A 16,624-nucleotide genomic window follows, 5' to 3' on the forward strand; every position below is an offset into this window, starting at 1 on the left:
GTGGGGCTGAGGTAACTTGGAAAATTATATTCAATGTAACTCTTCAAGAAAAACAGGCCAGGGATATCTGAAGAATATCTTCCCAGCGGGCAGGAAGTCGGAGAATATGGAGTGACACCGAGCAGGGCATGGGATCGCCCAAGTGGAAACACCGCATGAACTTGCGGCAGCGCAGCTGGAGTTTTCCTGGTACCTCCCGCAGACACCGGCTGCACTGGCATAATGGCGTTTCGCAGTCCCAGACAAGCCCCGCTGAAGGCAACGCTTGCTGTTTTGCAGAGACCAGAAGCCTCCTGCAACTTCTAGGCGGCGACAACTGCTACCTTGCCAAGGACTCCATCGTTTCCCTACGCCCCCTAGGACGTGCCACCCTGCGCCACCGCCCCTCGCCCCCTCCCACGCTTCTCCCGGAGCTCTGCGCGGCGGCTCCGCCGTCGGTCCCAGGGGAGTCGGGAGCGCACCTGCAGCATCCGGCGCCCAGGGGACCAGGGCGCGGGGTAGCCGCCTCGCCCGGCGCACGGCTGGTGGCGCGCTCCCTTCCGGATCCCCTTAAGTGAAGAGGCTCGGTCTAGCACCCGGTGAATAACGTTATCCAATTGCTTCCCGTTTTACTCGCAGGCTGGGAGCCGCGAGAGCCAGAGTATTCCCTTCGCCAGTGCTCCAGGGGAGGAGGGAGGCGGGCGGGGACCGGGGAACGGCTGGGCTGCTCCACCTTGCAAGTGGCCAGAGCACCCCGGGCAGAGGCCAGCAGCGACTGGAGTCCCGCAGCAGTGCACCGGGCCGCCCGGATCCCCGCGATGGAGTGAGTATCCCCGCGCATAGCTCGGTGCCTCCCTGGGCCTGTTGCTATGGTGACCGATCTCCGCTCATCTCTGTCCAGTCTGGGTGTTTAATTTCAGTCCAGTGTGTTCTTCTTGCTGTTTCTATAGCAGCCGCTGCGGAGGGGGTATCGACAGCCCCCGAGCTGTGGGGATTTGTGCCACTGCTTTGGGGGCACATGGGGTGTCATGTTGCTAAGGAGCCAGACCTGTTTTAAGCTTCTCTGGGTCCTTGCTCTCGACCTTGCGCTTCGTGGGGAGTTGGCTGCAATAGCCATTACTTCCGATTCCTAACCATGTCAGCATTATTGGACTGCAGTTAAGAGGCGTGTGTGTGTGTGTGTGTGTGTGTGTGTGTGTGTGTGTGTACGCATATAGGGGGGTGTCACTGCGGATCCGAAGCAAACGTGATTCCATAAGAATGTGATGGAGGGCTGTTGAGTTGTGAGAGATATAAGCCAGACTGGCTACTAAAAGCCACCGGAGGACCCAAAATAATTGATTTGCTCCTGGGGTAATCAGAGAAATAAGACAGAAATGTCCTAGCAGCAATGACCGTCTTGGGTATCACCCGCATTTCACGGGGGGTGGGGTGGGGAAAAGATGGCAAGGAGACAAGAGAGGCGGTAACCAGAAAAAGACACAATGAGGTCTCCGGGTGTGGACCCAGACTAGGGCTGCGTGTTTCTTTCTACCTTCCCAGTCGCTCTCCCAGGCTGATATTGCAGCAAGGTCCCCGTGACAGGCGTCAGCCTGCTGCTCCAAGAAAGCCAGCAATTACATCTTTGCTCACTTGGTCATCTTCCCCCTCTCGCTCTCTTCCCACGGGTACTCGCTGACTTTGAGGTCGTAGGAAATCATATTTCAGGTTGGAGATAATGTCATGCTTCCAGATACTAGGATCTCCATGCCAAACCCTAAGACTCTTGATTCAGCTTTTATCCTTCTGCATAACCAATTGTGCAGATGTAATTTAATCCTCACAGAGTGGAAAGGAGAAGCGGAGATGATGTGGCACATTAGGAGTGAGGGGTTGTAGGAAATTATTCTTGGGTTGGCAACCGGCATTGTTGAGTTCCCATGCCAGTGTTTTAATGGCTGTGAGCCTTAGTTTCCCCAATCACAATCAGAAAAAGACATCCCTTATTATTTAGAGTTACTGAGAAGATGAGATATTATTTGCTTCTCTTCTAAATTTATAAATTTTATAAATTTATAAATTGTAAAATCAAATAGAGGAATTGGACATTAATGGCTGGTCTCCAGAGTCAGGTTGTCTGGGACTGAAGCCTTTGACACGTTGCTGAACAATGTCAATCTCTCTGGGTTTCATTGCCCCCTTCTAAAAAATGGAACAATAGTAGTTCTTTTCTTTGAGTATAAATTAAGCAATTGATATACATCTATAAATACATATGTGTTAATACACATGCATTTTAGAACAGACCCAGAGCAAAGTATGCTTGCTAAGTATCACACAGTGTCTGTCATTTAGTATTATTGTTGTGGTCTCCAGCCTTTCTGTTGACAGCTTATGGAGTAGTAGATTGGTAGAAAGCCAGTTTTGGGACAGTTTTCATAATGTAAAATATTCATTTACTTATTTCATGTGTGCACATGCCTCAACATGGGCATGGAGGTCAGAGGATTGCTTGTGAGAGCTGGTTCTCTCCTCTCACGGAGTGGATCCTGGGTCAGTAGGTTTGGTATTAGCTATGCTAGCTCTCCAACCCACAGATAATGTACACAGAAATCCAATGTCCTAAGGGCAACTGAACCTGCTGCAGCCCCCATGACGACATTGTGGGAGTGTGGACTTGGGCGAGCTCCTGGTACTCAGTACCGTTATGGGGCCTCTGAGTGTTCATCCCCGTTGGTCATATTCTTCACTATGGAGACTGCCCTTGACCAGGGATTGAACGCTCACCTAGTTGTCTCATAGTGCAGGGTTGAGGACAGCCTGCTTTTGTTTTGAGGATGAGGCACAGTAATTTTCATCCCCACACTAATGTCTCTCTCCTAGACTTAGCATCTGGTCTTCATAACTGTGGCACACAGCCTCAGGACTTCACACTGTTTCCTCCGTGGTTGGTACCAGGTGTGCCTACCTCAGAACCCCCACCCCCCATCTCTCTCTCCTTTTGGGTATGCTATGTGTTCTTCTACTCTGCTTAGCTTGACTTTGGGCTTTTCACCCCATGTGACATTTGAAAGTGCTCTGTGAACCTGCTTAATTTTCAACTGTCTGCCGCACTTCTTTCCTTCCTTAGGGTCATTAATATTCCACTCTTTTCTTTCCCTCACAATACTACATTTTCTGTCCACCCATGGGCCTAACAACATTTCTCAAATGTTAAGCCTTGTGCTTCTGCCAATCCAATCTCACCCCTTCATCTCATCCCAGGTAGCCAGGCTGCTTTGAATATGAGTGAGATATAGTTTTAGTTCCCTTCACTTATTGTGTCCAACTTGCATTTGTGAAAAAACAATTAAAAGAAGGAATGAATTTGAATTAGCTTTCCCATTTAATCAATGGGTATTTGTTGAGATTAGCAGTGGTTGATAAAACAGTCATGATTCTCATAGCATGGAGTTCAAAACCTAATAAGAGCAGATGCTAGCCCACTAAGCACAGGAGCCATGCGATACTAACCCAGTAAACCCAGGAGCCATGTGATGCTAACCCAGTAAACCCAGGAGCCATGCGATGCTAACTTAGTAAGCACAGGAACCATGAGATGCAAGACGCAATACAGACTGTGAGAAGAAAGGACACAGAGGAAATGATAGGAAGAGTAAGGGCGTTGGATCAACCCGTTAGAGAAGCCTCCTTGAGAAGCTGATACTTAATGTGAGATCTGAGGGATGAGTTAGGGTTGCCGAGTAGCACATGAAGGGAAGAAATAGCTGGAGCTGTGACAGTAGCATGTGCCAAGGCCCGGAGGCAGGAGAGCTCGCCACGCTGGGAGAACTGAAGGAAAGGTGGTGTGCCTGGAGCTTTAAAGACGGAGCAGAAGGTGGTCCAGGGATGAGGCTGGAGAATGTGTGTGTGAGTGTGTATGAGAGTGTGAGCATGCGTGTTAGTGTGTGTGAGCATGTGAGAGTGTGTGTGGATGTGAGTGTATATGGATGTATGAGAGTGTGGGCATGTGTGTCTGTCAGTGTGTATGTGAGTCTGTGTGAGCATGTGAATGTGTGAATGCATGTGTGTGTGTGTGGTTGTGAGTGTGAGTGTATATGAGTGCATGAGAGTGTGGGCATGTGTGTCTGTCAGTGTGTTTATGAGTCTGTGTGAGCATGTGAGTGTGTGAATGCATGTGTGAGAACGTGTGAGTGTGTGTGAATGTATATATGTGTGTGTTTCTCTTCTATTGTGATTAAAAATATGCTGACCAAAATGACTTACATGAGAAAGGGCTGATTTGGGCATGTAGCTTCAGTAGGGATAAGTCTATCATGGCAGAGAAGGCGTGAGGCCAGTCTGTCACTTTGATTCTCCAACTAAAAGAACAGCAGCTTGGGCCAGGCTGTAAATCTTCAAAGCCTGCGTCATTGATAAATCCTTCCAACAAGGTTCTGCCTCCCAAAGGTTCCATAACCTTCCCAAATAGTGCCACCACCTGGTGACCAAGTGTCCAAACACATGAGCTGGTAAGGGGTTTAAACCACATCAGGGAAGGTCACAAAGAAGTTAATACTTCATGAAGACCTCAAGGACTTCAGATTTCATCACGAGTGTTTCAGAGGGTCCCTGAAGACAATGATAAAACTTCAAGGCTAAAGATTATATAAAACCCCTCAACTGTTTTTTCCCCTCTTTTCTTCTGAAGGTACTTAAAACAGGTGACTTAGAAACTGTCCTAGCCAAGTCTTTGGAAGCTGTAAGCGTCCGCCACAGGGAAGGGGACAATCAATTTAAAAATACAGCTGCCTGCGGGCCAGAATCTGATAATCTTGGACGAACCAAGGTTGTCAAACAAAATCAAAGTATATGCAATTAAAAGGAAGCACATTTATTCATGTGCATTGTTGGCTTTGATCAAATAAGAGCTTCTTAAGTTGGGTAAGGGAAGACTTGGTAGTAACTAAGATCCGAGGGTGGCTAACCACTCAGTTTAGAATGTTCCTTGCTGGAGTGCTCTCTTCAGGATATGTGAATCTGAGAAGCTCCATTATGGGAGATCAGAGGCAGGGATGGTGTGGCCTGTGCAGAGCCGGGGCTTGGCTACAGTGCCTGTCAGCACGGCAGCCTTGGCTGTGGTTCTCAGTGTGAGTGTGAGCTGAATGTGGCTGGGAGAACACACGCCCACCTCCTAATCTGATGACACTCGTGAAGCTTTGCCTCACACTTCTCCGGAGCAGCCTACAAAACAGCGTGGGTTCAGCAAGGCGTGAAGAAACATAACGTGGGAATTCTTCAAGCTCTTGCCATCCCTGCAAACTCTGGGGCTCAAAGCCCAACTGACGTTCCCACCCACTGGGGCAGAGGCCTGCTTTCTGCGTGGCCTGTGCGGCAAGTTGAGACCACTCAGAGGGGGTCATCAAAGGGCTGAACTCGGTGGGGCTGTGGACTGAGGCTCATTCTTACTCTTGCCAAGGCTGACCAAGAACCCACTGGCCTTGGAGCCACGATTCTCCTGCTCCCACCTCTTGAGCTCTGTAATCACAAATGGGCACCACCACATTTGCCAGGGTTTGCAAATGAACAAATCCAGGCCCAGTAAGGTTTAAGTGTGGTGAGGACGTGGAACCCCGAGTTCAGGACTAGCATCCATGCCTTCATTCATTCATTTATGTAGGCATTGGTTTATTTCACAAACTTTTGCTTAATATTTTCTCCGAGCCAGTGCTGTGAGAGGTAAATTGGGGTAAACGATGACTCAGCATCCTTGGCCCTATCTTCCAGGAGTTCATGGGTTAGGCTGCATGTGACTGCGGATGCCATGTACTTCCAGAAGATTTGCTTTGCTAATCCTGGCTCATGTGGAATGTCCCGGACTCAGGCCACTATGAGCATTAATATGCTTCCTAATGTGTGGGAGCTCAGTGGTCTAGTGTGTGTGCTTGGTATGCACAGAAACCCAGGTTTGATCCCCACCACCAAAAGAAAAATGTGTAAATACTTTTAGAGTTAATTTTATGATAATGCATGATTTTAAGTAATCAGAATGTCTCAGAATTTGTGGACTGCAATCTACATTTTCTATTCTTTCCTCCAAATCTCATCCCCCAGAGGCTGTTACCATGAACCATTTGGAGATATCCGCCCGGGTAATTTAGATGCCCACAGCAGAGTCAGAAACAAGTGCTTATGGGGATTAATACTTCTGTCCACCCACAACATCCTTATATGTGGCTCGGTAGCTTGCATTCTGTTCTCGTTGTTCTATAGCTTGCATTTTGTCCACGCTATTCTGTGCATGCCTTGATGCAGCAAAATGTCCACACCCACTTCATCTGCATTTATTAACCAGTTTGTTTTTACTGTGGAAGTGTGGCTAGCCAGCTTTCCTTCATTGGACATGTATGTGCTTTGATCCCATTTCTTCCCATTATATGCAATGCTACCGTGAACATCTTGGATGCTTTGGCAATGAATCTGAAAGTGCTTTCTGGAAGTGTGGAGTGAGTGAATGAACGTGCTTACTGTAAGTTTCATCAGGTTCCATCAAAGTCTCCGAAAAGACCAGACCACAACACAGCCTTACCTTGCTGCAGTGACATCAGCCAGCCCTTTGTATGCTGGCCTGGACATTCGTGGCGTCCGCTCTCCAAGAGCACTGTTGCCCGGGGCAGTGATCTTTCCTGAATTGCTTCTGTGAGTTTAATATTTAGTTGAAGGATTCATTTTCAAGCAAGACTCGAAGGCAGTGAGTCTTTCTAATGTATTCCTTCAATGCATAAATACCCTGAATATGTATAAAGTCTTAGGATCGCAGAGCTGGGGATGGAACTTAGTTGGTGGAGTCCATGCCTAGCATGCAAGAAACTGTTAAATCGCAAACTTGGCATGGTGCCATGTACCTGTAACCATAGCACTGGAGAGGTTGAAGCAGGAAAGAAGTAAGGCCTTCTTTAGCTACCCATAGAGTTTGAGGCTAACCTGGGCTACATGAGACCCTGTCTAGAACAATTAGAGTCATGTCTTTCCCTCTCAAAATGTGTTAACCTCTGATATTCTGACATAGATCTATGTCAGAACCTTAGATCTTCGCTGTGGCCAAGACTGAGGCTGGCTAGTCTGATTGTTTCTTCTTTGTGGATGGCTTGTCTCCTATCCTTCCAGACCCTTGCAAGCTTTTTCTACTGGCAGAATTACTTTCAAGCCTTGGGAACTTTGAGACTTCTCTGCAGTGTTTTTCACCGCAAGCTACTGTGTTAGTTTTCCCTAGAAAACAGTGATTTCTTTGATCTGAAGAATCCAGTTTCCACTTATGAATTCATTATTATTTTTGCTTATTTTGCATTATTATGCAAATATATTATTATATTTTGCATTATTAGGGTTTTCGGAGTCAGAGTCTCATTATATAACCCAGGCTTGCCCTGAGCTGTGGTTTTGCCCAAACTGGTTTCAAATTTATGACCCTTTCCCCTTAGCCTCCTGAGGTCTAATCTTGTAGTTGTACGGCATTATCCTTGATGCTTTCTGTTTGTTGACTAGTTTCTTCATGCATTTCAGTGTGCAAAGATCTGCATTCTCTGTTTCCTGCCATAGGGGACAACCCACTGTTCCATCATCCATCACTAGTTCTTTACTGTAGGGGGACAGCTCACTGTTCCACCGTCCTGATTCATCCCTATGGCTTTGTTACACTGAAAAGTCTATGGATAACGGACACTTTTGCTTTGCAAGGCAACATTTGTTTATTGTTATTCTGGTGTAGTTTTCATATTTGTAGTGGTTTTCATCTTCCTTCCTTCCTTCCTTCCTTCTTATTGAAACAGGGTTTCTCTGTAGCTTTAGAGCCTATCCTGGAACTCGCTATGTAGATCAGGTTGGCCTCCAACTCACAGAGATCCTCTTGCCTCTGCCTCCCGAGTGCTAGGATTAAAGGCGTGCACCGCCACTGCCCGACCTGTTGTGGTTTTATTGTTTTCTTCAGTTCTTTTCCTGACTCTGCTAGCTAACTTGGCACTTCTTTTTTATTCTTGTTTAAGGATTTATCTATTATGTATTTACTTACGCGTGTGTGGATGTGCGCACATGTGATATATGAGCATAGGTGCCGAGGCAGGAAGAGAGCATCGGCTATCCCCCCTCTCACGCTCTCTGCACCTGGGCTTGCATTTCTCTAAGCTAGATCCAAAGCCGGCAAGTCCCAGCAATCCTGCTATCGCCACCCTCCACAGAGCAAACGTTAAAGGCATTTGTGGGGACCCCTGGCTTGTTGCACAAATGCTGGGGTCCCAGTTCCAGTCCCCATGTGGAGCGAAGCTCTTAATTGCTGAACTCTCTCTCTAGTCCCCTGCACTTTTTCTTTTTGAAGACCCATCATTTAAAAAAAAGGTGTTTTGCATGCTTGGAGAATAATTTATTTGGTTTATGTATTTCTTATTCTATGTTCTGAAATGCCCTCATCTGCTCCTTGCTTGCAGATCTTTTCCTTTGAAGGTGAATAAGTGTGCACAGAGCGTTTACACATGCGGAGTGCTTTGTGCTTACTACTTACAAACGGAGCAGTTGTCCCTGTCAGAAGCAGAGACAGCCAGTTTGGGAGAGCAGGAACTAGAGCTGACATTTTGTCTCATGAATATTTCTTATTATTCTGCCCTGTCTTTTTGTAAAAAAAAAAAAAAAGCGAAATAAAACCTCAAAATGAGTGAGCAGGTGATTTGGCTCACAAATCATGGCTGGCTTTCTGGGTGTTTGTGTGCACGAAAGGTAGGTGTTTAGTCACTATTTATTACCACTTAGTTGCTTTCAGTCGGCACCTGTAATGGCTGTTTTTCTCTTTTCTCTGATAAAATGCCTGATGGAAGCAGCTTAAGGATGATAGCGCTTATTCCAGTGCAGGGCTTGAAGGCCCTCACTACTCTTGCAGAAGCGGCATGGCTTCAGGGTTGTGAGGCAGCCGGTCCGTTCCATTCACCATCAGGAAGCAGATAGGGGGTGAGTGCCGGTCCTCTCTCCACTTTTCCACTTTCATTCAGTTTGGGAACTGTCCCTTAGGGTTTCTGTTCCTGTGAAGCGATGCCATGACCACGGCAACTCATATAAAGGAAACATTGAATTGGGGCTAGCTTACAGGTTCAGAGGTTCAGTCCATTATCGTCATGGTGGGAAACAGGGCAGCATGCAGGCAGACATGGTTCTGGAGAGATAGCTGGGAGCTCTACATTTGGAGCCACAGGCATCAGAAAGAGACAGTGAGACATTAGGCCTAGCCTGAGCATCCAAAACCTCAAAGGCTACCCCCAGTGACACACTTTCTCCAACAAGGCCACACCCCCAATAATACCACTTCCTATGAGTCTGTGGGAGGCCATTTTCATTCAGATCACCACAGGACCCCACCCCATGGGATAGTATTCAGTGTGGATCTCCCATCTTCAGCTAAACTTTTCTGGACACACCCTCATAGATGTACAAGGAGGTGTGCTTCCGTAGGGACTTTAAGTCCTATTAAGCTGGCAATGGAGAGCAACTATCACAGCGTCTATGGAATCAGGTAGGCAAAGTCATTAACTGGGGCCATTGTGGTTCTTTTGTTTTCTGCATCTCTTGCCTCCAGATGTTACATCTGTGTTAAGGCTTAGGTTTATCATTCCTTCAACCCATCACCATTAAATACCTACTGTGTGCCAGGCACTGTGCTGGTACCCATGATACAAACATAAAGACAATGCCATCCCTGCCTTCCCATTCTGAGGAGAAAGAAACACAAATGATTAAGTGATCACTATAAGATATACCACATGTTCTGCGGAGAGAGAGAACAAGTGATGAGAGGCTGTCAGAAGGTCGCGGGGTACAGGAGCCAAAGTGAGTCTGGGCAGCCGAGGGATGCTGAGAGGCTGAGATGCTTAGTGCCAAGCTCTTGGTTAACCCCTGAGACTAATTTACCATAAAACCTCTGTGCTTAATATCTCTGGGCGTTGTCCTACAACAGACTAATCCTAGTTCTGAAGAAATATTTCAGACATCGTGAAACAGAATTTGAAAAATGAGCTTGACTTTCAACTATCTTTCTTATACTGAGGCTTCCTCAGTGATCCTTCTCACTATGGGAGGTGGAGAATGCCTGCCCTCTTGAGGAACCAGAAACTCAGTTTTTCAGATGCTGGTGCAAACTGGAATCATTAAAAACAAAGAAAATAAAGGTGAATGAAACAAATGAAAACAGGAAAATAAAGGTGGGATTTCCTGGGCACACAAAAGACCTGGTAGGTGTGCAATTTGCTTTTTGAGATCACATCAAAAGCTTCTGACCTTTTTTTTTGTGTGTGTATGTGTGTGCCTGTGTGTGTAACACACACATGGAGGCAAGTGCTCAGCCTCCTGTGTCATCCTTGGAAGGCTGCCCACTTCCTTCAGTACAGGGTCTCTCATTGGCCTAGAGCATACCCATTAGACTGGACTGGCCAGCAAGCGCCACAGACCTTCCTGTCTACTCCCCAGTGTTAACACAGACACAGCCCACCATGCCTGGATCCTTTCCTTGGACTCTGGGGATCAAACTTAAGTGTTCGTGCTCGCAAAACAAGGACTTTACTGACTGAGCCACCCCACCCGGCCCCTAAGCCTCTGAAGGGTTGAAAGTCATCAAAACTGTCAGAGCTCTGTGATCTCTTCAGATCAGAGAGTCACTCTGAGCTTGGTCTGGAAACAATTTTAAAGTCTTCCTATTGCAATGCAGAGCTCGCTTCTTTGCAGAAGGGGTGCAGAGTGTTTAAAGTTAATGGCCGTGGCAGTCCCCGTGGTTCCCGGGAGGCTCTGTCTGGCTCTTGACTCAGAAGGCTGAACTTTTCCTTTTTCTTTTTGTTTATCTTTCTTTTCAGATGCTGGCCGGAGCCTAAAAATTCTTTCTCTGGTACTTTGGAGTTTTTCAATTTTCCCTGAAGCTCCTCTCTCTGCCCTGTGACCGATCTCTATGTCTAACTCAAATGACCGTGGTGTTTCTTTTTTTCTCGTCAGGTCCCAGCTAAGGATTTGTAATAAATTTCTCTCTAAAACAAAGCAACAAAAATTAATGGCAAGAAGAATAAGATCTCCGTCCCCAAGACAGCACCTTTATCAGTATAATGAGCGCAGAGTCCCAAGCAACCATGTTAAAAGGAGATTGTGTTTATGTGGGTCTGGGATCCGGCTCTAGATCTTATAATCCCAACATACACCTTACAAGCTGGTGCCAGTCCCCGGGCATAGTGCTGATCCCAGTGGAGAGACAGTGAAGGGCTGTTCACGTGAGCACTCTGTTGCCCAGCTGCATTTGTCATTTGTAATCCCTTACTTCTCTGCTTTACGCACTAGCCAAGGCCTTTCTGGGCTGTGAAATAGTATGATAGAACCCCACCTCTTTTTTTGGAGAAGGGAGGATACTCATATTTTCTAAACCGTTGCATCTGGGGGGTGAGAAGAAAGCGTTTATGGCCTGTGAGCAATTAGGCAATAACTTAGCATGGTGTGTGTGTGTGTGTGTGTGTGTGTGTGTGTGTGTGTCTGTGTGTGTGTAATCAATTGGGGGTCTTGGGAGGAGTCAGGGAGACTAAGGAGGAAGGAATGGACAGAGGGGGAAAGAATGAGATGTTGGCCCATTAGAGGAGTTAGTGTAACCAATTAGATTTTCGGGGTCCAGGTCCTCAGAGCAGCTAGGGAGGAACGGGGACTGATAGTTCTTTGATGAGCAGGCCTCGTCACTGATTTTAGGTGCAGAGCTCAACCTGCTTCCCAGCAGTTTTCTGTGGGTCTCACACTACCTGGCAACCAGGAGGTGGCAGCGGAGGTCACAGCAAAGGGTCAGATTTGGAACACCACAGAAGACTGAGTTCTGTGCTGTCTCGTTTTCTGTCATCTTGACACAGCTGAAGTCATCTGAGAGAAGGGAACTTCAATTGAGAATATTCCTTCACAAGATTGGGCTGTAGGCAGGCCTGTAGTAATTTCTTAATTAGTGATTGGTGGGGGAGGGCCCAGCCCATTGTAGGTGATGCCTTCTCTGAGCTGGTAGTCTTGGTTCTATAAGAAAACAGGCTGGCTATTGACAGGAAACAACCCTGAGATATAACAGGTTTGAACTTGAACCTAGTGTCTGTTTGCATACAGTGCCTCATGAAGACTGTTAACTGACCTGGGTATTGGTACCTCACACCTGTAATGCCAGCACAGCCAGGGCATGGGGAGACAGAGGCAGGAAAATCACCGTGAATTCAAGGCCAGGCTGGATGGCAGAGTGAGATCCTGTCTCAAAAACAACAACAAAATCATTTAGCTGATTGGTGTGATCGTCTTGCCAGTCCCCAACCACAGTTACAATGACTAATCGCTTTGAGTTTATTTTCACGTCTGCTGTGGGGTGGACCCCTCTTCAGCCCACATCATAGGTGCATATGAAACAATGTACAGGAAACAGAAGTTCACTTGTTTGCTTGGTTTGGTCTTGTTTGTTTGAGTCTTCCTGTTGCCCTTGCATGGCTTGGGACCTGCTATACAGCTGGGCTGGTCTCAAACTCCAGACACTCTTCCTGTACAGCTGCCCGAATGTAGGAATTCCAGGTCTGTGCCTCCACGACCAGCTAGTTTTTCTTTCTTTTCTCTATTTCTGTTGTTATTATTTGCTTTTAATGTTTTCCCAAGGGAATCTCTTTTATTCCAGTCTGTTATTTAAGGCATTGTATTTAGGATGGGTAATGTTCTCTAGAAATAAAGTTGAATAGTATTTCTTGACATACACTTGAGTATATTCAGAAGTTTGAATAAATAGAAATAATTAAATATAATTTTTTTCTTAAAAAAAAAAAAGAAAACAGGCTGGGCAAGCCAAGGGGACAAGCCAGTAAGCAGCTCCCTTTCATGGCCTCTGCATCAGCTCCTGCCTCTAGGTTCCTGTTCTGCTTGAGTTCCTGCCCTGACTTCCTTCAGTGATGAATTAAGACGCGAAAGTGTAAGGCAAATAAACGCTTTCCTCCCCAAACTAAGACAGAAGTGGTACCAGGATAATGGAGTGTTGCTGTGACAGATGTGACTATATTGTTTGGGGGAAGACTGCAGAAGGACTTTGAAACTTTGGGCTGGAAAAGTCATCGAGTGTTGTCTTAGTGGGCTGTGCTGTAGGACCTTGGAAGAGAAGAGTGTTGAGAGAGAACCATGAAGAAGATGGGGGCCTGGCTTGTGAAGCTCCAGAGGGAAGCAGAGACTTTACCAGGGCATCTGTGTGAAGAATCTGTGGTGTCTGCTCAGCTGAGCTGAAGAACGGGGTGTGATTACCAAGATGCCAGAAGCGAAACCCTTGGTTTGCTCGGACAATGGATGCTGATTAGCTGGCCCTCAGGAATCAGCTGTGATTAAGAGGAGACCAGCAGCATTGAGATGAAGTCTTCTGGGAAGTGTTTGTTCGAGGTCAGGGCACAAGCTGTGTTCCAGGCCATCAGGGTTGTACTTCATGCTGGCAGCTGGACTTTGTAATGAGTGACAGTCTCCTAGGTAGCATTGATTTTGGAGGCAGGAAGGGACCGTGGAGAGTAGCTGATACTTGACACTATGAGGAGAGCTCAGGAGAGGCGGTTGCCGAAAGTGCAGCCCAGTTGCAGCAGACACCCCAGCATTTTAGAAATGCCAGTGCCATGGAATGACCATCCAGGACAGCAGCAACAGGGGAGTGGAGCCATCCAGAGCCTTAGCAGACAAGCTGGGTGTGCTGTGAAGGGCAGAGCTGGAGAAGTGATCTAAGCGCTCTGGAGGAGCCCGAAGACGCTTGGTGGTTCCAGACTTAGACACTGAGTTACTGACACAATTGGATTTGGTTTTGCTTTGCTCAGACTGTGACTGTGCCCTGGTTCTTCCTTTGTGGAGTAAGAAAATATTTAAGTTATTTACTATTTTACAGGAGCCCACAGTGGAGAGATTTTGAATTTTTAAAGAGATTTTGGATCTTTATAAAGACTTTGATTTTGAAAGAGAGTTTGGATATTTTAAGGAGACTAACTACTAATTTTCTAATCTTCTCTTCAATAATTTTGTTCTTTACTCATCTCTAGTTCCATAAAAAGGCTTCCCTAAATACCTTTAAAAAATGTATGTAGCAAATGTATCAATAATAGGTTTATGTCTCAAGAGAATCAAGAATAATGAAGTTAGCACCTTCAGTGTCCATTCAGAACACTTAGTACATCAGAAATGGAAGAAATTATGTACAAAAAAAATCTATAGCAACTGTACTATAAAAGGGTAAGCAGTCCCTTCAGAGTCAAGACTACAGCAATGTTTTCTTCACTGTGATTTCATTACAGCACAAAAATTAAAATTTCAGCTAAACCGTAAAATCAAAAGATGAAGTAAGAATGCTGTGAATTTTGGTAGGAATGACTTCCAGGGTATTCAAAGCTGTGCAGTCCTCACTGTCAATTTTAGGGCACTTTAACTACTCCAAAGTACCCATACCCCTTATCTGTCAGCCCTAGCACCCCAGTTTTCCACACCACAACAGCCACTAAACCTGTTTTTATCTCCATAGGTTTCTCTGCTTAGATATTTCATATGAAACAATGAAACCATCTGATCTCGTGTGACAGGTGGCTTTTACTTCATCATAATGATTCTGAGGTTTAACTGCATTGAAGAATGTCCTGGTACTTCATCTTTCTTTGGGGAATGAGACTCCATTATACAAGCAACGTGGTTTTAAATATTTAATACTTCGTAAAGATATGAATCAGCTTTAAGCAAAATTGCAGAATCCATATTTGATTCTTATAAAAAATATGTTGTTCTATTTTAAAAAAAATTTTATATGGCTGGTACTGCATCCTATAATCCCAGCACTTGGGAGCCTGAGTTGGGAGAATGGAGAGTTTGAGGCTGGCCTGGCCTACTTAGCAACTTCAGATTAACAACAAAAATCTCTTTTTGTAAAAAACTCAGATAAAAATACATAAAGCAAACACTATACATTAGTACAAATAAAAGAAAAGAACTTAAATGAAGAAATTTTAGAAAAATGGCTTTCTTTTTAACATTATTTCCAGTGTCTTATTGAGCTACAAATCTCAGCAAAAGTGCTTTTTAAATTTTATTTCAAGCCTGGTGGTGGTGGCATACACCTTTAATCCCAACACTTGGGAGGCAGAGGCAGGTCTGTCTCTGTGAGTTCAAAGCTAGCCTGGTCTACAAGAGCTAGTTCCAGGATAGGATAGGCGCCAAAGCTTCAGAGAAACCCTGTCTCACAAAACCAAAAATAAATAAATTTTATCTCATTATTATTAATATTTTGCAATGCGAAACATAGAATTTAGGGCCTCTCAAATGTTAGACAAGCACCGGCCCAAGTTATCTTCTAATTTAATATTACTTGTGTGTGTGGGCATACTTATGAGCTTGTGTGCATGCACACACACTCAACTGTCTGTATGATGTATGCAGTTTGAATAGTGCTTATGGAGTTCAGAAGAGGGCAGCCAATCCTCTGGAAACTGGAGTTGCATGCAGTTTTGAGGTGCCTGATGTGTGTGCTGGGAGTAGAACCCTACTCCTCTGCAAGAGACATTCTTGTTGCTAAGCCATGTTTTTAGCCTCTGTTTGTTTATTTTTAAAGATTTGTGTGAGTGTATGCTGTGTGTGTGTGGTTGTCTGCAGAAGCCCGAGAAGGTGTAGTATCTCTCTCGGAGCTGGAGTTACAGGTGGTTGTGAGCTGCTTGCTGGGGCTGCTGGGAACCGAACTCAGGTCCTCTGGGAGAGCAGCAAGTACTCATAACCACTGAGCCATCCCTGTAACCCCAGAGTATCCTTTAATCATGATTAGAGGTATTCTTTCTTAATTTTTAAAACAAATTTTGAGAATGCAATTTAATTACATTTTTTCCTTCCTTTCCCTCCCTCTAAACCCTCCCGTATGCCTTTCTTTCTCTCCTTAAAATTCGTGGCTTCTTTGTTTTCACTAATTGTTATTGTCTGCATTTGTGCACACCTATATACTCCTACATTTAACTTGTTAAGTCAGTATACTATTACTTGTATGTATATTTTCAGGGCTGACCTTTTGATACCAGTCAACTGATTTGTGTGCTCTTCCCTGAGGAAGGCCCCCTCTCCCACACCCAGCCTTCCTTGGTTCCCTATGATTCTTTGTGAATTATTAAGGCCTCTGCCCACATTGGCATGGCCATTGTTGTCCTCTTTATGTAGCTCACATCTGGGCACGCATATTGTGAAACTTTAGCCAGGAGACACAGTCTCCCAGCAAACTCCTTGAGCCTCTGGCTCGTACAATCCTTCTGCCCCTCGTCCGCCATGTCCCCTGAGCCTTGGGTGTAGGAGTGTGTTGTAAATACATACTTTGGGTCTGGGTTCTACAGTGCTATGTTTTGATTGGTTGTGGTTTTCTGTAGTTGTCTCCATCTGTTGCAAAGAGAAGTTTCCTTGACAAGGAGATAAACTAACCTAATTTGTGGGCACAGAAGCATGTGTATGGATTGTAGCTTGGAGGGACTTTTTTTTTTTTTAATGAATCTTAGCTTGGAAAAATCATGTTCAAATGTTTTCTGTATTATTCCCAGAACAGAAAGATACAGGTATAGGCAAAGGAATGAAATATTCTTATATTCTTGTTTTTTGTTGAATGCAGAGAGAAGATCTCTCTTTCACACACATA

The 16,624-nt window shown here is 45.4% G+C and overlaps 1 protein-coding gene across 1 annotated transcript in view; it reads left to right on the forward strand.

The window, feature by feature from the left end:
• The first annotated feature begins 782 nt into the window (after nucleotides 1-782).
• Nucleotides 783-16,624, forward strand: part of Palm2akap2 (PALM2 and AKAP2 fusion) — a 414,772-nt gene continuing 398,930 nt past the window's right edge. The window contains exon 1 of the mRNA XM_041657136.1: nucleotides 783-802. Within this exon, the coding sequence (XP_041513070.1) occupies nucleotides 798-802 (5 nt within the window). The 5' untranslated portion in view covers nucleotides 783-797. The remainder of the gene's footprint in view (nucleotides 803-16,624) is intronic.

This window comes from Microtus oregoni, unplaced genomic scaffold (assembly GCF_018167655.1).
Source record: "Microtus oregoni isolate MIOR12 unplaced genomic scaffold, Mior012 000008F_ref0000371, whole genome shotgun sequence".
NCBI classification, from domain to species: Eukaryota; Metazoa; Chordata; class Mammalia; order Rodentia; family Cricetidae; genus Microtus; species Microtus oregoni.